Source organism: Acanthopagrus latus, chromosome 13 (genome assembly GCF_904848185.1).
Source record: "Acanthopagrus latus isolate v.2019 chromosome 13, fAcaLat1.1, whole genome shotgun sequence".
NCBI classification, from domain to species: Eukaryota; Metazoa; Chordata; class Actinopteri; order Spariformes; family Sparidae; genus Acanthopagrus; species Acanthopagrus latus.
The window spans coordinates 14,862,647-14,887,432 of NC_051051.1; the positions used below are offsets into that span (position 1 = coordinate 14,862,647).

Genomic DNA, 24,786 nt, shown 5'->3' on the forward strand with positions numbered 1-24,786 from the left:
GTACCTGACTTGTTCTTGCTCTCAATATCGAAGCCTGTTATTGGGCTGTTGCCATCAAAACCCATAGTCCAACGCAGTGCAATGGTTCTGTCCTTCACTTCTCTGATCTCCACCTCTGGGGGGTCTGGGGGCTCTAAAATTCACAAAGGAGACAAACACATTTATATTGGTGTAACTGAAAAGAGGGTTAACAGTTAGCAGTTTGCTATTCTGTGTAACTCGTTTGAAGGTTGAAAATGTACATATGTGTTTTCTTTGATCAGTTGAAGTGGCTGCAGTTATACCTTGCACTGTTAGCTGTATGATTCCTCTGTCTTCACCGAAGGAGTTGATGGCATGGCAGGAGAAGAAGCCGGAGTCCTCTCTCACTGTGGGCATGATCTGATGGATGCATAAGAATCAGATGAGTTTAGAAATGGACTAATGCAAAATAGTATATGCATGTGGACTTCAACTGGTCCATTTCATATTGATGTTAAAGAAATAATGCCAATATCTATTATCTTAGAGGCTTTCCCTCTGTTATGGTTCTCAAAACTTATACTTATGACCCATCATCACAGGTCATGGTCTCAGTGTAGGCATGAGTTTTACAAAAAAGTAATTTTCCTGTCTAAAACTGTGTTATGTTTTTCAACGAAACAAGCCAATAGTAGCAAAGCATCAGAATACAAGGCAAAACCTTTAAGTATGACATCGCATCATATATAAAACCAACATGAATGTTACACTTCCAAGTAGCACAGCTTCCTACCTGCAGGGTGGAGATGACTTCATCGCCCACTTCCTTGACAGAAACCACGTAGCGGCTGGTCTCAGGGTTGATGATGCGTTCCTCCTTCTCCCAGCGCACCATGATGGGTTTCTCACCATGGGCTGTGCAGCTCATCTTCTTCTCTTCGCCCTGCGTGGCCAGCGTGGTGTTGGGATAGGACGTGATCATGGCAGGAACTGGTGTGGAAATAAGGTGGAGGAAAAGACAACAGTATATTGTTATATTTATCATTATGCACATTGTTGTTTGATTTGAGTTACAAATCAGACGCCAGTGTTTTTATTCTCAAGTTTTATTCCCAGTGTCACTCCTATCTCATAATGTTACATTCCATGACAGTCGGTTTGTCATCAGCTCAAATCTCAGGCATTCATGCCCTTGGCCTCTTTTGGCCAGCAGGTTACTGAGAAGGGCAGAAAGCATGGGACTGGCTGAAAGGTGAAAGGGAACACTACAAAAAAAGTGTAGAATTTATATGACGAAACAATCCTGAAAGTCAATAAAGCCCCAATAATTCAGAATCAAAATAACAGAATTTATTGGTTAATATTGGTTCAGTTAGGGTTACGAGTTAAGCTTTAAGTTTAAGTATGGTAAATAATAAAAGTGCAATCCTCATTTGTGATATTTTAGTCGTGTGACCTGTTGTGTAATTCAATTCAGTTGTTAAGTTCATCTGTTTATCTAGCTGTGATACAAAAAAGCTCAATATCTGCCATTTGTGAAATAAAAACACACAAACAATTGAACATGTTGTATAGCAGCTAAGTTGAAAATAAACCTTTGTATCTACAGAACATACAGCTTCCCTCTGATGTTGTGCTGAGGGCAACAAGCAGCCTTGGCATGTATCTTGTATCTGAGGCTCCTAAATGGTACGGCGATGCTCTAACAACACTCTGAAGACACAACACTATACACACACTAACGACATACATGCCTCATTACACCCACAGTGGAGTGTATAACAACCCTATGCTCCCTGATGCTCACACACACTCACACCCATGTACACACACAGGCTCGTGCACGCAGGCAAATGTGTGTGCTCGCTCTCGCACTCACACAAACACGCTAAGCGTGACCTCAGTGATGTGATGGGAAGTGTCAGGCAAGAGGTTGCAAACATTTAAGCCTCATCTCTTATTCACTCTGCAGCCATTTGGGGCTCGGCTGCAGAAAAGAACGCTGATTTATTTTGCATGACAAGTATGAATTTTTTGTGAGACACACTTGGAAAATTGACGGGGGGGAAAAAAAAAACATAACTGCTCGGTCTTTATTTAAACGTTATCGTTTCAGTGCACAGCCACTTTCATTTTGTCATGTAAGAGGCTCAGAGGTGGCGCGGGGCGATGTTGTTGACACTCCTATGTAGAATGAGATACTGTGCTAGGTGACAAAAGCAAGGGGCGGCGAAAAGCTCAAGACAGTTCTGCCCATTAGGTGTGTAGAGTCTGAACTGTGAACATTAAAGACTTTTCAGCATCCTGGATCTCAAGGGGAAGTTCAGTATATTACAGTATATCTGTGTTTAAAAGCATATTTTTACAGTTCTTCTACAAGTTTACAAGATCTCTTACAGTTTTATAGCACAGGCAACAGATATTATTGATATGCTGGACTGATGTGACTTGGATGCAAAGTAAACATTTGAATAATACTGCAATAATCATGATACAACTTTTTCATAATACTGAGTTATATTACGGTGAATGTGTACTGAAGTTTTTAAATGGAAATCATTACAATATTTGAAACAGACAGGGTTATATTTAATTTTCACATGTTGTTTACTATAAGTTATAATAAAAAAAAGAAGAAAAAACTAAACAGGGCCAAAATTCTGTATGTTCAGCTACTGATGTAGAAATATGATTTGGAGTTCACCAGTCACCATCACAGGTTTGGTGTGGGGGTATTGAAGGGGTTGATTTTGATCTGACAGCCAATCAAAGCACATGCATGAATACAGCTCTTCATTTGGGAGACAACAGAAAAATAAATTATATAAATGTATTGATTGCAATGCAACACAGACATGTGGCGTCATTAGATTCAAGGTAGCTATTAAATTGCTGAAAAAGTGAAAAGAGAGTGAGAGTGGTACAATGCAGTGAAGGACATAAAAAGTATATATGTACTTTTAAAGTCATCCTATGGTTAGAATCAGGTGTGATGGCAATAGATGAATAGAAAGCAGAATTACAGGGTTATTTTCATGATACTGGATGGACTACTTCACACATGAAATACAAATCTGACAGGTTTTGTAAAGTGCTTTGAATGGTCAGTAGACTGGAAAAGCGCTATAGAAATTGCAAGTCCATTTAGATAAATTAGAGTGTGTTAAGTGTTCCAAAGAGCTGTCCATCCCCATTATTTTATGTGCTCTACGGATCAAACAAGTTGGGTATGCACAAAATGCATTGGGTATATTGAATTGTTAACTATATAATGTTGTTGATAAATATATAAATAGATCCAATTCTATGAAGCCAAGCTGCTTTCACTGACTTTAAAGACTGCACTTTTAAAGTTGGTTTGCAACCTCCCAAAAAAGAAGAAGAAGAACACCAACAAGCTGCACGCTGTCATCGCACTCATGACTGTCAAAGAAAGCGGAAACACAACAGCAAACAAACATTCAAAGATCGTAGTGTCTTTACCACATGAAGAGGACTCAGAGACAGGGCGTGTTTGTGTAAGTGTGTTTGTACATGCATCAGCTCGTGTCTATGTATATGCACGTCTGTGCGTTTCGTGCGTGCAGGCAACCCAGCTGAGCCAGCCCTGAGGCGCACTTTGTGGCCCGGTAATTGTTGTGCTGATGTATTTCTTTAATATCCAGTGGAACTATGGGAACAGGACTGCAGGGAGGAGTGAAGAGAGAAATACAAAGAAAAGAGAAAGAGAGGAGGTGACGGAGGAAAAGGGAGTCCCCCGTCTCATTAGGCATCAACTCCCCTGATATCTAATTTAACCTTTGAACACAACACACAGCAAACAGGGTTCAGCTGTTGGACAGAAAAAGGTGATTTAATCTTAAATCTCATCTTGCATTAGCTCAATCACTGTCACTCATCTCTAGTTCATCTGATCATGGAAATCCTTGTTTATGTGCCTTGCTGGATTCCACTGTTTTACTAATATCTTGCTGTGTGCACATGTCCAGAGAAGACTAAATCCAGGTTTATAGGACATGGTCAAATGAAGCATTAAAACATGGCTAAGTACTGCTAACTGTCCTTCACACACAGAAACAGGAACAACACTATTCCTTCGAAACCAAATGGACGTGATGTGTAGGGAGAACAGGGTGTGTGCCATTGTGTTGCAATTCCAAACTATTTCTCAATCTAAGATCATTCCTAGAAATCTGGTGCTGTGTCTGAATATGTAATATTAATACCACAGAAATAAATAACAGAAAGACATCAGCATTACAGTTTTCGAAAGAGTGTAGTGTATGTTTACTGCACAGTACAATGTGTCTTTTATGTGAAGGTGAGGAGAGCCCTGTTCCACCACAGCAACCCAGAGGGCAGTGATGATACGCTTAAGCCTGCAGGGGATTGTGGGGGATAGGCTGGCTGCTGATAGGCTACTCCCGTGAGACAAAAGCCCCCTCTCCCTCCCTTCTCCCAGGCTCCCTTTCACCTGGCCAGGTTACCATGCCAACCAGCATCGGACAGTCTCTCCTCTCCTCTCCTCTCCTCTCCCCGCCTCGCCTCCCCCCTCCCTCTCCTCCTTCCTCTCTCTCTCTCTCTCTCTCTCTCTCTCTCTCCAGTCTCTACTCTTAGAAAAAGGGCCATTTCTAGTATCCAGGAATAGAACATGGACCTGCCATTGATTTTCACAGGAGTATGATGATGATTACACAATCACGCCCTGAATGTCGCAATGCAGGGCCAAAAAAGAGATACAAACAGAAAATGTTTCTAGCTCTTCTAACTGGTGTTATTGATGTGGAGAACAGAAGTATCCAAACGAAAGAGTCAGGAGATTTATTATAGCATAAAATTCTAGCAGAATACTACTTCAGTGTGAGGCTATTCATCTGTGATCAAAGAAAGAAAGCAGTGAAAATTCCAACAAGAAGTGAGAGGTGATGAAAAGGGATTACATTTTTGTTTTATTTGAGGCAGATTCCTTTTTATTAACAAAAAGGACTGAACCATGTAGCTCCAAGGATGTGACCTGATGCACATTCTCGACTTCTTCGTCTGAGTGCCTCTCGCCACTCCATTAACAGAGAGCAACAGTAGCTATTGTTAATATAGAAGTTGCACAGAGCTCCTTTAAAAATGTGTCCTTTTTCTTGGGTTTTTATGTTAATGAGGTATGAATTTCTCTTTTCTCTTGTTTCTTCGTACTTCAATCAGCCACTGTTAAGTCAGTTGTCTAACTTCACAGATTTTCATCTATTTGTCATAAATAAAACTATTGCTGATTATTGCAATGTTACCAACCAGTACAACAGTGGATTTCAGGACTTAACATAGTTGTATATTTGCAAGAAAATGTAATTTAAAAAAACCCCTCTGTTGTGTTATCTTGTTTGCAGATGAGCTGGCCTCATCATAGTATCACCCATGTTGAGCGCACTGGGATGCTAGTCTACATTTCACCCCACACTGTGTCACTGCTGCTGCTGCAGCCACAGGGCGCCCCAGCTCAATGGGGCCATGAGGGCCAGACAAGAGAGGGCTAGCTGGGATGCGTATAGCTCCCTGCCCTGGAGGCACACTGTAAGTGGGCGCTGGGGAAGAGACAACGTGGATGTGGGGGGGAGGGGAGAGCTCTGTGGCGAAAGCACAAAGATGACTGGTTCACTGGCCGCCTGCAATGTACTGAAATAATTCCCTTAGCTGCACAATTGGCTTGGACATGGAGCATGATACCAAATGTATGCCTGCAGACTGGGTGGGCTTCTGTGCAGAGGAGGGAGGAAGGGAGGGAAGGACAGAGGGAGGGAAGGGGCCTGGATGCAGATGAGTAAATAAGATGAAAGAATTAAAGATCAGAGGAAGAGTGGTCTTCCTTATGGTTGTCTGAGGGACGCTGTGCTTGGGAGACTGCTCAGTGACCACAAGACCATTTACCACTTCTGTTCAGTGAAGCCTCATTAAGTGCTCTGCCCTCATCACTGTGTCTGCCGACATTATGATGTCTAATAGGCTTGATTGGTCTTAATTGGCCCTGATAAACATTGAGTGGCTGTTGACTGACTGTGATAGCATCCGCTGTGGATTGGTAATGAATTGACTGAATTGCATCTGTTTTGGAGGTAGGGATGCTTGACTGGAAATTGCATAAAAATCATTTGTATAAGCCTCCACCTGCAGCCAGTGCCGTGACAGTGATTACTACTCCTATAAAGAAGCACTTGAAAGAAAAACAAACATAAACACAAGTGCATCTGCGCGCGCTCACACATGCAGACGTACGCAACTTAATCCTGGTGCAGTGAGTGCAAGCAATTTCTGCTGGCTGTTAGTGCAGTGGTGGTGTTCATACAGGATGATGCATGGTGTATTATGACGAGACATTAGCCTATGCACAGACACTCATAACAATGAAAGTGCCAAGCTAGGACATCACAATAGCTGCAATTCATTTCCCGGGGAGTCCACCACAATAGCCTGGCAGAATGGGATCTATCCAAACCACTGCATTAGCCGCCCGGCCCATTATTCTTTCGTAATGGCTGCACTGTGCTGCGCTGTATCTCTGCCTTTACATTCTGTCTTTGCATTAACGTGTGCTGGGCTTTGCGTGCAAATGTCTTTGTGTGTGCTTATGAGCTTGTTTTCTCACCTGTGTCACACGTATGACCTCATTGCATACTGACAATGCATGCGTCTATACTATACATCTCAGAGATCTGATTGAATCTATTGATTTTCCACAGTTTGTTTACTGATACATCAAGCCACACTAGGACAGCCAATAATACACAGCGAAGATCATACTATCCATCACGTGAGGACTTCAGCATGTGTCAGCTTGTGTGCCTCCCTAATTGGCTCCTAAGCCTCTTAAGTAGCTGCCGCTGCTCAAGTGGTGTAGGCCTGCCTGGATAAACAACATAAAAGCGGCACAGAGTGTACAGAACATCACAGAGTCCAACAGTACTGAGCATTACAGCCTCAGACGTTAAGAGTGGACCGTACAGGCTCAACTCTACTCTGCCTACTAAGCACATGGAGAGGCTTTAAGGGTTAATGAGCTGGTTGTCTGCACTCACTCACACACACACACAGGGGATAGGGTGAGGTGTGGCTCCCCTGGCGCCCAGGGAGATTCAGGTTACTACAGAGAGCAAAGAGACACAAATCAGGACAGAACAACTATCACAACAACAGCCTGTCACTACAGGAGCGGAGTGTGCACCTAAGGGACAGCTGACACACACACACACACACACACACACACACACACACACGTGTAAGACATAAAAGACAAAGATCAATAATCAGTTGTTGAAAATCTTGTAGCATGTTTGTTTTTCAATGATCATATGACAATGACCTGGATAATCTAAGTCTGTCATACCAGTGAAGCTAGTTCATAAATTCTCTGAGATGTTTTTTTCCATAATTATAATGCAGATGCAGTTGACCACACCTAAATATGGAGAGTTAAGATGGTGTCATCAAGTTATGATGGTTGAAGCTTTATTCTGAGAGGGGTATATAAACATCTTGCCACAAGCTCCTGGCATATGATGTTTTAACCTAAAATGACACAATGAAGCACTATGTATCGAAAGGTTAAGGGCTAAATTTGAAAAATTGTGTTAAAGATTATATTTACAATCCACACAACAGTTTCAAAAATAAATACATTAAAGAAATGTATTAAGAAGCTTTCTCTGCAGCTGAGTAATGAAGAACTTGAACAGTGAGAAGCTCCAATTCTAGTTAAGGCGAAGAATTTGAACAATTTTAGAACATGAAGAACGTTTCATCGCTACTGTAGCATCTTGCACAGTATTACAAAAAAATATTCAAAGGAATATCTCCAAAGATAACTGATTGTAGATCACACTTGAATGGCATAAGGAACTGCACTGAGAGTTGGTGTCTCTGTGTCTTTGTGCAAGTATGTTTGTATGTGAGAGAGCATGATAGGCTGGAGTCAGGCAGGAGGGGTCACGAAGGAGCGGTAGCCTATTTGGCTGTGGCTGGCAGACAGTGAGACACTCAGCAGGGAGTACTCTGCTCTGGCTTGATAAGAGCCACGGGGGCATAAGCCTCATCTAGCAGTGACTGATCAAAATGAGCACCCAGCCACAGAGGACTGGCTGGAGATCACACACACGCAAAATCCACAACCACGAGCACAAGCTCAAACTCGCACAACTGTGTTACTTTTGTGGAATTCAGATATACATTATTTGTGACATGGTGTTGTCTGTAGACTGTCTAGGCTTTTACCAACACCATCTTAGGAAAGCTGCTGTGAATTAAATCTTGTATTGGTCTTTCTTGATTTATTTTATGTTCATTCAACCTGAAGAGGGCAGTATTCCTGTTAAAAAAAGACTATTACAACAAAAACACTTAGGAAGTAGGAAGTAAACATTGAAATGTGTCAGAATTACATGAATTAAAATAGCAACTCTGCAAAAGATCATGCTTGATTTCTGTATCATGCATGTAATGATTAATGTACAGAACACGCCTAAATATTACAACCTTTAAAGTCATTTGTTTGTCCTGGTCAGGATCTCTGATTGGTTCAAACCTGTCAAAAGTAAATCCATAGCTGTATTACATGTATGTGCGAGAATGATGGGTGTTAGCTCCATGCCTTTGATAACGTTATGGTAATCAGACCATGGCGGCTCAACAAATATAATATTGGTCAGACATGAAGGGAGGGGTTCACAAGCAAGCATAAAACGTGTCTGCATCTCTTGTAAACATAAAGGTAGGATCATCTATTTGGGCTGTAGGAGAGTAACAGAAATGAACTTGATAAAGGAAAATAATAAGACAGGCCGGGAAACAGGCATGGATAACCTATTGCAACTCCAAGCCCCCTTTTCCTCTGTCACTCAGCCCTCTTTTCCACATGGAAGCTCATGCCCGCATGCAGAATTCAGGGCTTAATGGAGGGGAGTTAAGTCCTTGGCCACACAGCGGATAAATGCTGTACTTTTTCCAAGAGATGCAGTCGCAGTGGCTGTGTGCGTTGCTTTCGTGGGATTCATTCAGGCACAAAGCACGAAGCAAATACCATGGCGATATGTTGCTGGTGGCCTGACTGTCACAGACAAAGCCGACTCCAGCTTAACTCACTTAACCTTTGCGCTATATGTTGAACTTTTGACTTGAATGTTACCAGCCACACTGAGCATGAACAGTCAGAGTATAGTAAGGAGATTTGACTCAATAAAATCAAGTGTGACTTATAATTGTTTGTAATAATTGTCACTGTAAATGAATATTTCACTACATACATAACCCTCAACAGCGATAATCTAATGCTGACACTCCTGTCTGCAGCACCTTGGCAGCAAATTATACATTTACAGTCTTAGGTTTTAGATGATGTTTACCCATGTGACTTACTTTTGACATTGAGATACATAGACTTGCTGACATCAGCTCCTACGTCGTTGCTGACTCTACACAGGTAGAAGCCACTGTCTTCTTCCAGCACGTGCTTGATGAACAGAGAACCATTGACCAGCACCTCGATCCGAAAGCCTGAGTTGAGGGCGATGGGTTTGAACTGAGGGACCCCAGCGCCTGTCAGAGAGCACAGAGTGAGATGTTAATCAGCACCATCTTTTACTACATTATCTCAGAAAAGTCTAAAATTTTAGAACTAGCCTTGGCCAATCACTGAAACCCTGCTAAAATATGCTATAAAAAGGGTGGTTCAATACTGCCTATGACTTTATTAAGTATGCTAACACAGCTAAAACAGATGGTCTTTGAGACATTGAGGCGTCATTAAAGAACAACATTGGAATGTGATCATATCAGCCTCGCAATATGCATTATGGCATTATGAGAAAAAGGACATAAATTACACCTTTATCATTTGAAGTAACTGTGTACTCACTGTACCTGTCTGGCCTAGCCCACAGTTGTAATACTGTATGTGAATTCTTAGTTTTTATGGTTAAACCTACTGTATCAGATACCAAGATTTTTTAAAATTATTTAAAGCAAAAGTGAGAGGATCACATATCATCATCTGGGAACCAATGAAAGTCTGAATCAAATCTTCTGCCAATCTGCAGTGTAGATGTTGACATATTTCATAGCATAAGTGAACATTTTGACCTGCTGGTGTAGCAAGAGGAAACATCAATAGGATTCATCTTCTTGGTACCAAGAATATATTTATCTAATTTTATGCTAATATAAGCCTCTGTCATGTAACGTACTGTAATACTGTAAGATCGGAAAATAATTAAAGTAATGGATATTCATGTTGGTACCGATGTAAGATGTCTGATTTCAAAAGACACTGTTATTGTGTCCAGCCGCGAAGGGATAATGTAAGTTTAGTGGTTACATAACCGTCAACCTATTTCCTACTTTCAGAGAAATATGAAGCTCTTCCTTGAGCTGCTGCTGTTTCTTATCTCACAGTGCTTTGGACTTGAGGTGGGTGGTATTATGCATACAACCTCAAGGCTGTGGACATTCTGTTTGCTGTGTTGGCATTTGTAAAAAGATCAGCTACCGCAGAGAATAAAGTTGCCGGAGGACAGAAAATCTTAACATACAATTCAGCATGTTGGTCAAAAGAACAGGCAGGCAAGTTATCCAGTTAAAGGTCTTTGCAAACTTGTGGAACCAAACCTGGAAGGAACACTTGTTTATACAACAGCATCTAATACATGTCTGTACATGGCATACATGTACATGTTTATTAACATGTGTGTTTACCTTTAGAGTACTCCCACTGGATGGTAGGAACAGGATAGCCTTCAGCAGAGCAGTTCAGTATTACTGCTTTTCCATAGATGCCATCTTGGTCCTTAGGTTGCACCACAAATTTGGGAGGAACTGCAAGTCAAGCAGCCATTAGATTATATTTCTCAAAACCAATATATGACACCAAACAACTCACTGTGTATGACCTCAAGATCAAGTAAAATCAAAGATCAGTATTACCTAACAAAAAAATAACAGCTGGGTGAACAACTTTTAGTAATCTAAATATCTGACACTCACACTGTTATCAGCACTCATCCAGTTTTCTCCCTGAAACTTTTGATAGCAAGTGACTTAACACACTTGTAATTTACAGCCTTCATACCCCTTTCCCTCTTCTATCTCCACCACCACCTCCAAACCTCCAGCCGTCTCCTCCTCCTCACCTCGGACAATGAGCTGGCTCTGGTGCTCCACGGCCGCAGCCTGGTTGCGTGCGATGCAGGTGTAGTTGCCGTTGTGCATCAGCGTGAGGTTGGAGATGCGCAGGGAGCTGGTGAAGTCTATGTTGTCTATGGTGACGCCGAGGCTGGCCGGGATTGGCCGGCCGTCCTTCTGCCAGGTGATGAAGACGGGTTGGTCACCGGACATGACCACGCAAGGGATGAAGACTCGCTGGCCGATGGAAAACCGAGGGAACTCGAATGGGTGGATGGTCGGTGGGACTGAGAGAGAGACATGCAAATTCATTTTCACTACATGCTTATGATTTACATTCAACAACATCAAATGTTGTTCTAAATCAATCACAATTCCCATACATATAAAAAAACAACAGGTTTATAAATGACATGGTTGAGCTACTTCATAAAGCACTCCCAGAGAAACTCATTATACATAATTCTCTCTTTATCACCTTGTTCAGTATTGATACATTATGCTGCGATTCTGCAGGAATGACAGAAATATTTTATTAACTCTCCTAAAGTAGAGCGGCTGAATTCTCTCTCAAACAACATGCATATAACATTCTCCCTCACTCTCTTTTCGCTCTCTGGGGACACTGTAGCCATCGTGAGAACCAGATGCTTTGGAAAATTAATGATTTAAAATAACATTGGAATAAGCGGCACTTCAGCGCTTATTTAATTCACAACAAAATAGGCATAATAGGCTCCTGGGGATTCCCTCTCGGCAGCGGTGGAATGCTAAGCAGCCGAGAGGCAAATTAGCCGAGGCGGAATGGCGGCATAGCTTTGTCTACGCTGTGTGATTTCCCCCTCGCATACTCCTTAGCACGTCAGGACCCGCCAGAGACAGAGAGAGAGAGAGGAGGGGGAGTTGGCCCATCCGACATTTCAAATTATGCAGCGTCATTGAAGAAAGAGAGCCATCTGAGGTTATCATAATGTGGCTCGGCTCAGCACCGCTACATATTCAGATGAGGCCCAGATAAGCTGGCCGGGATGATGGAGATGGTGTTTTGCTATCAGTGATGTGTGTGTGGTTTTTTTTTTTTTTTTTTACAGATTGTGATATACAAATATTCCTCTGCATATCTGTGTTTTCTGCGACAAGGAAAAGTAGATACCAAAGTGATGCTTTAATGTATCTTTTAAACGTGATGTACGGCATGTGCGCCAGATGGAAAGACACAGGGTCAGCGCTCAGACTGATGAAGTGATTCTGTGTTAGTATTCACAGACTGAGAGATTAATGATGGAGCACACACAAGTGTACTCACCAAATACTGGTGTATGACACAGTGAATGTACATCTCAAGTAACTAGCATAAACTGCTTAAATAACTCTTTAGATTGGTAATTATACTGACAGGGTACCCATGATTACAGACAGCAACAGCAACTAATTTTATTTTTCCAACAATAAAGTCCAGGCCATGGAGTCAATGTTTTTCCTTGGTTTGTGGAGGACTTCTGGGCACATATTTGGCTGGGTTTGGAGGTCCACCCCCAAAAAGTTTTTACTTTTTCAATTAAGAAAATATGCAATTTTACATAATTTTATTATGTGTACAAATATTGGGAAAGCTACAGCAGATAACACACTGACTTGCTGAGGAAATGTTCACTGGGGATTAATTACAATTGTTAGATCTGTCATTTAGTCAGTTTTAATGCTCTCACATTGATTTTACATTCATTTCTCTTAGGTGGTGCCCAAAACAGCTCATGTGCCTTGCCTAAGCCTTAAATGGAAAGGACAACCTTGGAACTGTAAGTGAAGACATAGCACTGAGGTCAATACCTTTCACAGTAACATAGACACTCTGGTGTGTGGAGAGCTGGGGCTGCACCAGCACATTACACGTGTACTCTCCTTCATCCACATCCTTCTGCACATCAAACAGCTTCAGGGTGCCGTTGTTCTCGAAGGCCCGCTGCCGGTGGTTGTATGGCAGCAAATTGGAGTCCTTGTACCACTTGATGGAGTAGTAGGGGTAGCCAATGACACGGCAGTGGATGTACATGTCCCGGCCAGCGATGGCAGTGAGGTTTTTCATTGGTCTGATGCTGGCAGGCCCTTGAAGGACACATTGGAGAGACAACTCTCTTAAAATGATTTTGAGGCAGGGGGGGTGGTATAAAAGATAGCTGTGCTGTGTTGTGTGTGTTTTCGAGACACCACAAAGTTTACATGTCTTGATTCATTCTGATAGTAAGAAATCAAACATTACCAAGATTTATTTGAAAGTTTATTTGGAATTGCCTGACTAAGACATCCAAGAATACACTCAATGGCATCTAACAACTCAAAAAAGCAAATCAGGCTCAGAATCATTACCAGTGGACCCATTCTGCTCTATTTCCCTCACATCAAGTGTGCTTTCTGCCTTGTCAGAACCAGGGACTCATGTACCCTTCTATTTCAGACTGTAGTGAATATTACCTATCGCTCCCACCTCTTTGGTGCCGACTGTGATTGCCTCTGACAAGCATTAGATTGGAATGTTCCCTTTCTCCACTCATGAAGCTATTATCAAAACCATTACCCATGTTGCCGGCTTTCACACACACTTGTGAAAAACCAACAGAATAGCCAATAGGCTTCCATAGCTCAGTGTCTATCAGGGAAATGGACTATTAGGCTTCTCTTTAAAGCACTGTAGAAGACAGTTTAACTAGGCTCTGTAGTGTACTTTGAGCACAAGCATATCCTGGGTTGCTACTCTCTTTAGCACGATTAAGGAGCCAACGATGTGAGAAACAGTCATTACACTTTCTCTGCAATGGCACCTGTGGAGATTTATCTTCATTGCTTGGCTGCATTCAGCATCCATGGACCCTCGCTTAAGGGCTAGAGGATCCCCCTATTTAGCCTCACAACATGCAAGAATGAACACAATCAAATTAAACCAATCAGTGTACAGAAAGTACCTTTCCCTCTATGCAATACAGAAATACTAATAGCCTTGCACCAAGAACGGAAAGCTTGAGCGCTCCCATATTACTGCTACATGACAACAATAATCCAGCCAAGCATGTCCCTGTAGAGAGCAGATAGCGCTACAGTCATATACACCGGTAACAACACTAAATCACCCTAATGGCGTTCCAATATATAGCTATCAGCAGGTGTTGGCTAAGAAGCAGGGCAATAGAAAAGTTACCACCAATGACTGATGATAGGTGCTGCCACAGGAGTGTCGCATTCTGAGGCTACAGAAGCAGGTTTTTGAATGTAAGAGGAACTTGCAACACGTCTGATGTCTGCAAATGAAAACCTCTTGACAAACTTAGTCAGGCATTCTTTCAGCATCTGCACATCCGGACACTTTAAACATAGCCAATTAAAAAATTTACAAAACAGAACAAATCAAGACATGCTGATGTGTGTATGTGATGGTGTGTTGGAAGAGTTGATCTGACAAGCACCTCTTACGTTTATTCGCGCCTGGTAGGAAACTGTCCCAGCCGAGTTGTTGCAGATGCAGCGATACACCCCTCCGTCAGGCACCTGGGTCTGGCTGATGTTCAGATGGCTGACCACGTGGCCCTCGGTGTTGGTGTAGTGGGAGATGCGGTGGCGGCTGTCCCGTACCACGGGCTCGTCGTCCAAAGTCCACGTTACCCGGGGCTCCGGCGTGCCCTTCACCGTGCACGACAGCGACACAAACTCGTTGATGTTGTAGACCTTCTCGCTGAATGAAGCCAGGATCTTGGGGGTTCCATCTGGGCAGCAGAAGGAGAAGCAAAAGGTGAGGCACATTTTATTAGTTTAGTGATGATAGATGATTAGAAAAACATATCTGAGGCTTTTTTAAAACAAGAATATCGAGACTGATTTGCTTTCTCGCTGTGATTCTTTCAAGCCTGCTATATTAAAAGCAAATTAATACCGCTGCTTTCTCTGGCTCCACAACCTCATTGATTATCTATACTCTCCTTATATTGGTGCGGTCATGGGAGGCAGACACTGCAGCAACCCAGCTTGTGTAACAGTAAGCAAGCCTCTCAGAGAAAATCTAATAAAGATAAGCTGTACTGCAGCACTCTATACTACGTACACTGTCTAGTGAACATGAACACAGACACACAGTTTGGATTCACGTGTGCACACATATACCCGTGCACGTAAAAGAAAGACAATACATTTAGTTACTTATCCAAATAAAGCACTGAATGATCCAACCCACAGGCCTCCAGTAAGATCACTGTGAATTCTGACCTTCCAGTATGACTTGAACAAAGTCCTGGGCAGACATCTTGCCGTGTCTGGCGAAGCACTGATAGGCTCCTCCGTCGCTCTTGGCCATACCAGCCATGACCAGGTTCTCCCTGTTTTGGCCCGTCATGCGTACGCTGTTACTCGGGTAGATGAGCTCCCCGTTGCGGTACCAGGACAGCTGGTACTCCTCGGAGCCGGTTACGCCACAGGACAGTGAAACCTGGCTTCCCACGCTGCCCTTCACCTTCCGCGGGCTCACTATGACCTTCAGGGGCTCTGCAGGTTGGAGAGGTAAGAGCTCATCAGCTGCTTCTAATAGAAGACTGTTTTCTTTAGTTGTACCAAGGCATTATAATTATTTTACCAGTGAAAGATAAAAAATTAGGAGCAAAATCTGAAGCAGCATCTCTAGATTCCTAGATGGTTCCTGTATTGAGTCATTATAAACACTGATAAAAATCAACAGCCCATGAGCACTGACCTTTGACCAGCAGCCTGCCAACCACCTCAGCATTGCCATATCCATTCCACACCTCGCACACATATGTCCCTGTGTCGCTGGACTGGGCTCTCTCTATCAGCAGGCCTGTCACACTCTGTCTGAAGCGTGTGTCGGGCTCCAGCGGCCGGTTGTCCTTCAGCCAGCGGTATTTGGGTGCGGGGTGACCAGAGGCCTTGCAGGGCAACTCCACTCGGTGAGATGCCATCACCTCACGGCGCTCAAAGCTGTCCAGGATGTGGGGCGCTGAGTTGGTGGGGTCTGAGGGGGGGATATAGGGTAGAGTAGGAGGTCAGCTGAATGAATTCTGATACATACCATGTAATACAAAGAGCTTAAAGCGGGATCGGTGTGTGGAATAGAATGTGTCTATTTATTCCCTTTGTACTGATCTCTGGCAAAAGGCTAATATTTTGTAGTGAAGAGTCTATTGAGTGTGCCTGATGTTTCATGGTAGGTGAACTGGCACACCCTCTTGCTCCAGAACCTATGGCGCGCTAAAAGTCTCTTTAAAACTATGGAAAGATACCACAAAATCCCACATAATCACACAAATCTTTTATCTCATAGGGGAGAGCAATTAATCACTACAGGTAAGGTCAAAATTGAAGCATTGGAGGCCAAGCTATTTAGTAGTATGGTAGTATTGTTCAAGCACCAAAAAAAGTTGATGCCACAATTTCTATAATGCAGCTCAATAGTGTCTTTGGTTGAGATCTAGCTTGCTTGGCACTTACAGGTCCCAAGTTCAAAACACAAACCAGTTGTCTGGCCCAATCTGAGATGACCCTGATGACACCAGCAGGGTTACATTTCTATGTCCCCATCACAGCTACAGAACGCACTGCACAACTGTTTCACGAGTTGAGTTTTACTCCTCTTGACGAATAAAATGATCTTCATCTTTAAAATCAGAGTGCCCCTTCACGGTTTAAGGAGAGAAGGGCATTTTCTGTCCCGAAGCCCTCTCCCTAACCAGTGTTGGCACAGATCTAATGACCTTTATCACATGTCATCCCCTCTTTAATTCATGTGTTTTCTCATGTCAGTCTCTGTTCTAGTCAGCTTTTCCGGATCTTTTCTAACAAGCGCACATTTATTTCCATATGGTCTGCTGTCATTTTGCATACACTGTTTTTGAAACCAGCTCAATTGAACAGTCACGCTCAAAATGAAATGAGATACAAACAAACAAGGTTAAGAAAATAAGGTTTCATGCATGTTATAGTTTGGTGTCATTTTTATGGTTCACATTAGCTGGTTTATTTGTGTCTTTTATAGTCAAGTATAACATCATCTACTTCATAAACGGTAGATGACGTCATATGGCAGGGTGTTAGTTAACACTGTTGCTTCTCTTACCTGAGACAATGAGGCGGGCGCTATTGCTCTGTCGGGTCTCTCCTGTGTATCGATGGCGTGTCATACACCTGTAGTTGTACAGCCCATCCTCCATTTGCACATCCAGGATATACAGGGCTCCCGTGGATGTGATGAGAAACCGTGACACTGCAAAAAAATTAATAAAAACTATTAATACACTGCACATTATTGATGTGTCGTACAAGTTTGAACAGTTACAGTACAGGTGGTAATGGAACCATTTTCGAGTGACAGCTCCTCTGAACATTCTAACTATCTAAGGGCCAATCAGCACCAAATATGTCACTGTTATACGGTAGGACCTGTAAATACTGAACTTTGCCTCTGGTCAGTCAGTATAATGTTGAACACTGTTGAAAAGCATGTCTGTGAGAACACGTAAGGCCTGCAGACTTCGAGTGCAGGAGCCATCAGCACTTTTCATTTCATTGATCCCCTCTCAGCTTGACTGTCTGGTGCAATAAGAGTTTCATAAAAAGAAAGTGTAGTCTGGATGCATTTTTTTCACCACTACAGACATTCTGATACATATAAATACATATTGCCTTCTACTGGTGAAGCCACTCACTAACCAAACAGTAACACAAATATCACCTAGATTTTACCCACACCACTGGACCCCGACAACCAATCAGTGTAATCCTGAATAAGCCCAGTTGGATCAAATACACTGCCTCTATGTTTTGCCAAAATCTAACTAGCGGTGTCTGGAACAGTGTGTGTGACACATGAAAGGAACAAACAAAGCATGAATTGCCTCCAGATTTCATCACAGGAGACAACCAGTATTTTACAGTATAACAAATAAATATTCTGCAGTCCTACGGTGTGAGAAGAGAACGTACTGTGTGTGTTCATTCATATGCACTGGAATCACTAACTTACACATTCTAAAAGAAGAAAATACAGAAAAATCCAATTTTGAAGTCTCTTAGCAAATATTTGCAAGTCAAGTGAGGCACGCAGCTCTGTGATTGTAGTCACCAAACATCTGCTGCAGCCCATTTAGCTCAGCACAGCTCTGAGGCGCTGTGACAAGGCTGTGTGTTGTGTAGCGGTGTAACACAGCTCGTTATCATGTAGCTCATCGCTCTCTTCTCCCTCTCTCTCTGGGGGGAAACTCTCTGTCTCTCTCTCTCTCTCAGTTTCTCTTTCTTTCTCTGCTCCAGACTAAAGCACAGGGAACCAGGGATCACAGAGCGCTTTGATAAGCCATGGCTATGCAAGTCGGATGTGCTAATATCATGCCGATGTTATGCTAATTTGTGTGAACACATGGAAGTAGAGAGAGGTAGTCAGTGTTTATGAGGAGTGATGTGTGCTGTAGCCGGTGGCTGCCGGGGTATTTCATGTCATCGATGATGGAGAAGCCTATCTGGGCCTTGGATCAAATGGGGCTGCCGTACATTGGGGGATTCTGGCAATATTGGTAGAGATATCATAGCGTAGATTTTATGGGGTTTTGAATTACTCTCATTTAGTCCTGTCATGACAGTTTAACACAGATTTATAGTACTGGTACAGATGACTGCATATTGCATGCTAAAGTAATGACAAGAGGTGTAAAAGTGGAACCTGTGATCATTGTATTAACAGTGTTATCTGCAACAACTCCAACAATAAATAACAACATTTGGTCTTTACAGGCCCTATTCATTGATCTTTTAAATATAACAAGAAATCTTTTGGGAAATGACTCTTTCAGCACAAAATGAGCTAAATCTTTGGTAATACTTGGAAAACTATCTTGGAACTTCTCACAATCACACAATGTGGATGCAGTGATTGACATGATTTCTAACACCTTTAGAGATTATTGTAATGGCGCAATAATAAAGGGATGAATGAGAGATCGGAGAGAAATGGGTGGAGAAAACAGAGGAGAGGGAGGAATACACAGAGGAGGGTAGTGAGAATGCTATTGTAAGCACGTGATGACCTAGTTAGAAATGAGAGACCATGGACTTGATAACCTGGAGGAGTTTTTCAACTCTTGGTCAAGAAGCTCTAGTGTGCCTATGACCAACAACCAGCAGTAAAATGACGGATGGCAGGAGATTTCACACACATGTCTGTGTCTGTACTCCTTTATCATACAACAAAGACAAGCCAGGGAATGTTATGAAATTGACATTTTGCTGGTAGCAAAACCATTTCATTTTCAAGGAAGGGGATGATTCAGAAAAAGCAGATATCAAAGAAAAACAGGAGAGCAAGCTCCTCTTTGCATCTTCTCCCCCCCCTGCTTTCCCTCTGAAAGTTGGCTGGGATCAAAAGTTGACAAGGCAGGCTTATGAATGAGAGGGATGAGCTTTCATTAGAACAGAGTGCCTGTCACTGTGACAAAAAGCCAGGGTTGGAAGAGAGGGGAGTATGCCTGTGTTTTGAATGCATGTTATGTGTTTTAACGTGTGTGTGCGCGTGCATGTGTGTGTGTGTGTGTGTGTGTGTGTGTGTGTGTGTGTGTGTGCGTGCGTGTGTATGTCTCTGAACAAATCAAACTGACTCTGGATTATAAGTGAATTTCTCACTGAACAGAATGGGGATCTCTCAGAGGATTATATGTTTGATATCCAAAACACTGCAGTTTCCAATATCTGACCCCGCAGTATGCATGACCCCAGAGGTAGCTCAAAGTAAAGTCTTGTTTATGCGTTTCTGCTTCCACTATACACATAATGTACATCATTATAAGCATTTAAGCCTGAACTACTACCACAGCTTCATGAAAATGAGAAATTTGACGACTTTCTATGTAAACTGCTGACCACTGCAATGCCTGAAAAATGTAGAAGTTTGGAAAAGGCAAATAATATGAATGCCAGTAATAACAGTTGTCCACCTCTGGAGGTAAATTAACAGGTGACAATTCTTTAACCACTGCAATGAGAACAAAATGTGGTTGGTATTAAAGGTGCAATATGTAAGAATTTGTAAGAACTAACAATTAACAGAATGCAGGGAAATGACAGTTTTGATGTTATGACATCTGTGTGTTGTTGGAGAGATATTTACTGTGGTTAGCATGCTAACCTACTAGCCCCTGCTCCTTTAAAGGCCAAAAGCGACTGAACTAGCAGTAGTGTAAAAAAAACAAAAAAACAAAAAAACAAAAAAAAAACCAACACTCCCATGATGCTTCGAGCTCCCATCTGATGTGTTGCCAATTCTTACAAACTGCACCTTTAATCTAAAAATATAAAATATCTAAATGTCTTAGGTTATTGTTTTTGATCATATTCTTGATTCTTGGTCGGACTCTATTTCTTTCATCGTGCTCAGTACCATCAAACAGAATTAAGTGTCTCTCATAGAGCTGCAGGCCTACATTGCTGTACTCTATGTGCATGTCCTTGTAAGCTGAGGGCATTTCTGTGTATTCTCGTACCACTGCAGTTATCTCAAATCCCACTGGCTTGTGTGTCTGCATATTAAAGCCTTTGTGTGTGTGAACGCATGTGTGAGTGTGAATGTGTTTATGCAGCATACAGCTGCATGGAGGAATGGTCAATAATAACGATCGAAGGCGCTCCACTACGCTTTTCCTCGCTCCTCTCTGCTCCACCTACTGCATACTAACATCGCCTGAGAGACAGCCTCCACTGTTCTTGCAGTGTGTGCACGCGCGCGCGTGTGTTAACATGCTAGACATATGTGCATGCGTTTGTGTCCACACCTGGGCGTATTAGTGTATATTTCTCAAACTATGGCTTCACTTCACCCCAGGTGGCTTGCTGGACTATCAGTCGTCTCCTCTTCCCGTCCTCGGCTCGCCCAGCTGCTTTGGCATCGACGGTGCCACAAACACAAGTCTCTTTCTGTGGATCCACACTCAATAGCTTCAATTAATCTCCATATAAGCCACACTGAGCCTGCGAGTAGACTCTTTGTTCATTCAAATTTAGAGGCCTTGCAGTTCTTCACTGAAACCTAAATTGCTCATGAGACATATAATAGTGACGATGAGATGAGGCTGAATCTCGGCCACATTACAACACCACTTGCACTTTTCACCAAGGATAGGACTAGCGTGGATGTGTTGTTACTTGACACACAGGTTAACTTAATGCGTGACAAGGACTAAGAGAGACGGATTTCCAATAAGGTGGAAGACAATGGCACGAGATGACATAGTTGAGCACTTTGACCTATGCTTGCTGAGTGACCATCTGCCTCAAAACAGCTGAAAGAGTTACCTCGGCTGCCTGAGTCATTTCAATATTCTATAATTGAGACATGAGTGGAGGAGAGATGAGATGGGAGGAGGGAGAGAAGAGATAGAGGGAGAGGGAGAGAAAATAAAGGATCAAGAGGGAAAGAGCACCTCTGGGATACAACCACTCTCTATCATCTAAAATGACTTACAAATTAGCTTACAGCTATGCGCTCCCAGTGAAGGGAAAAAAGACACAACTTTCATATGCTAATTCAGATCATGGCTAGGCAGAGCAATTATCAAAAAAAATGTCAGCCCTGTCTGTCTGACAAGATCTCAACAGGAACCTCTCTGTTTCTTGTCTGTCTGTTCATCAAATATGCTGTTTGAAAAGCAAAGCGCTGCACATGCCATGATGGAAAGATATTGTGACATGATCCAAACACACATTCGCGTATATCTATGTATGTCTTTGCAGCAAGTGTTATTTTTCCAAGACAGAATTCTTTTGAAAACATAGGAACATTAATAGAGCCTATTTCTATGCCCCTGACTCTTTTTGTTAACTGAGAAAAAAAAAGGAGACCCATCAGTTTTTCTTATGACCTTGAACAACCTGCAATCCTCCGACTCGGAAGAACTTTGAATGGTCTGACCTATCAACACCAACAGTCTGGATGCCACTTAAGGGCAACCCGTGGAGTCAGCTAAACAATGCAGATAAAAATTGCTTCCTCATCACTCTGCTGGCAGTGTCCCCACTGTGCAACTGTCTTGGAGTGTATTAGCAAGTGGAGTGAGGTCCCTGGAGACAGCCAGGGCCTACGGTGTCACCGTAACCTTGGCCACTCAATGTCATACAGCCTGACACAAGAAAGTATAACCCATGCTGCTTGTACAGCTGCACACTGACAAACCGACACCTATCTGCATCCAGAGCCGATTTAAAAAATCTTCTTCAGGTGGTGGATAAATAAAAGAAAAACAAGCGTGTGTTGCATAGATTTGAGGAGAGATTATGTATGTTTTTGTGATCACACTGAGGAACAAATATATAAATACAAATAGATATGACAAGCAGATGTTAACAGTTAAAATGATTTGGGAACATGAACCAGAACTATAATAATAATTATGATTTCAGCATCCACACCAATGAAACATACGTTTCTGTTAACGGTGACAACAAGCAAGCAATGAGCGCTTCAGCTGTGTTGGCAGCTTAGGAAGACAGATGCTGATGAGCTGTGACAGACATCCCCCCCCCCCAAAAAAAAAAGAAACAAAAGGGTATGGTTTTAGGAACATTTTCAAAGATGAAACAGATGAAGAGAATCCAGCACGATGTTAGTCGACATCAGTTATCATGGCAATCATCAAAGAGGACATCAATAAGGAGAGAACGAGACCCTATCAGCACCAAAGACTGTATGGCAGTATGTCTCTGGAAGAAATGACAATCTGTTATGTGTAATTTGCATTTGCATACTATACCTTTACTCAAGTGTTTAATGAGTGAAACAATGTTTCTTAATTGCCAGTTGCCAATTGAGTTTACATAAAAGTGGTAAGATAGAGTCATGAAACAATATTATAAGCACTCCTGCAACATTATTTTTGAGTAAAATGACCCCAAATTTAGGCTAGTTGAAGGCCCTGTAAAATGAGATGGATTTTGATTGGCTGTCAGTGTTTCTACCGTTCAACAAATTGCTCTGAAAGTGATTCCAGGAGAATTATTCTCCACCATAACTGTTGTTATAGTGATGTGTACTGATGAGTTGTTGATATTGTTATAGTTATTGTTCTTGGTGTGATCAGCCCTTAAGAGTTAAAATTTCACCAAATGATTTCTTGCATCGCTCCATCTATGAGAAGCGCTGCCAAATTTAATTCCCATTAAGTAACAATAAAATTTTGCAAAGACGATCTCTAACAATCTGAGACTGCAGCCATTATAGCGCCATATGCGACGCCACATTGTTCCCCACTATGAAAATGTCACACAGTGACTGGCGCCAGAATTGCGGGTGCAGTCTGTGAGTAATAATGAGTGTATGATGAGCCCAGGAGGGCCTGTGTTGTAATTAGGCCTGGTCAGAGTTATTGGCAGAGTGACTCCAGTTTGATCAGGCTGGGATAAGCATCTCTATGGAGAGGGGGATCCCACCAATTTAGAGCCCCTCTAATAAAAATCATTTGTCATTCTTACAGGAGCCACACTGACAGCTGCTGCGGTTGCCATGGCAACTCACTGGCCACCATTCGCTTAGCAAGCAATATTCCCAGTACTGTAAATGGTGGAGAGGTGGAAACACGCACATGTAGACTGTCCAGTCAAATGTTTCTTTGCTTAGACGCACCGCACAATGGAAAGAGATATTTTAATCCTTATCACTGTCTCACTTTAAAGTAAATATATATATAAAATGTGTATGTGTTTCTTTGTTTGTTTAAGCCTCTCAAATATACCAAATTGCTCTTTGTGATATCAAACTGAATACTCTAATGCATTTGACTTTATTAGACCAAACAATGAATCCATTTATTGAGAAAATGATTAGCAGATTAATCAAGGATGAAAACAGTTGTTACTTGCAGCCTTAACGAAGATGTAAAAAAGGTAGTTGGTAGGTAGGTGTAAACATGTAGTTGATTATAGTCCATAAATTCAGGTTGAGAAGGTGCAGTTATCTATTTCTGAGACAAGTTGCTACTGATCCTGTAGACACCAGACTCAACTGAACACTGCTGTAAACACCCTGCACCTTAAAACTGCAGACAGGCATACAAAGAGGGAAACACATGACCAGGAAAACGTGTAAAACTCTCTCTCCATTCTATAAGGAGTTGGGAGTATATTGGGACCCCGTAACTGCACAAATACAGAACTACAGAAACACACACACAAACCAAGCAACTGGCCTAATTTCTCATCACACCTGGACTACAAACTCGAAGCAGCCTATCTGGGTCTAGACCCTCTCTGCTCACTACACAGTTGAGTCAGACTAGAAGGCTGAGCGTTTTTATTGCCGCTCCTAATCAGCGGCAGCATCCCTCTGCTCATTAACTAGACACACGCTAGCCTGAGGCTAACGGCCTCATATGTCAACCACAGATAAAGATGTCATCTTCTGCTTGACTGAATAAACCGCTATTAAAACTAGATGCAAATGGACGCTGAACGATATTCAAATCAGGAGGCAACAGGGAAGCTTAAACCCTGAGGCACTTGGCCTCAACGCTGCCCCACATTCCTCTGTCGTGTTAAAAGCAGGAGAGATTTTAGATACTGTCTGTCCTCACAGCGATGTTCTGCAAGACATCTGAGATTGAGATATGAAAGGATACATAAAAAGGAGAAGAAAAAAAATGT

At 42.3% G+C, this 24,786-nt stretch overlaps 1 protein-coding gene across 10 annotated transcripts in view; it reads right to left on the reverse strand.

Annotated features, from left to right (window-relative positions):
- The window catches only part of dscama (Down syndrome cell adhesion molecule a), a 110,143-nt gene that overhangs the window by 16,317 nt on the left and 69,040 nt on the right, over window positions 1–24,786 (reverse strand). For 9 of the 10 annotated variants that reach the window (XM_037120338.1, XM_037120334.1, XM_037120335.1 and 6 more), the window contains 11 exons: window positions 17,231–17,377; window positions 15,851–16,129; window positions 15,370–15,645; window positions 14,577–14,873; window positions 12,949–13,224; window positions 11,127–11,405; window positions 10,693–10,812; window positions 9,358–9,537; window positions 755–951; window positions 285–381; window positions 5–133 (listed from right to left, as the gene is read on the reverse strand). In XM_037120338.1, coding sequence (XP_036976233.1) covers window positions 5–133; window positions 285–381; window positions 755–951; window positions 9,358–9,537; window positions 10,693–10,812; window positions 11,127–11,405; window positions 12,949–13,224; window positions 14,577–14,873; window positions 15,370–15,645; window positions 15,851–16,129; window positions 17,231–17,377 — 2,277 coding nt within the window. Of the gene's footprint in view, window positions 1–4; window positions 134–284; window positions 382–754; window positions 952–9,357; window positions 9,538–10,692; window positions 10,813–11,126; window positions 11,406–12,948; window positions 13,225–14,576; window positions 14,874–15,369; window positions 15,646–15,850; window positions 16,130–17,230; window positions 17,378–24,786 lie in introns of those variants that run through there. The other variant, XM_037120342.1, reaches the window with a different exon arrangement.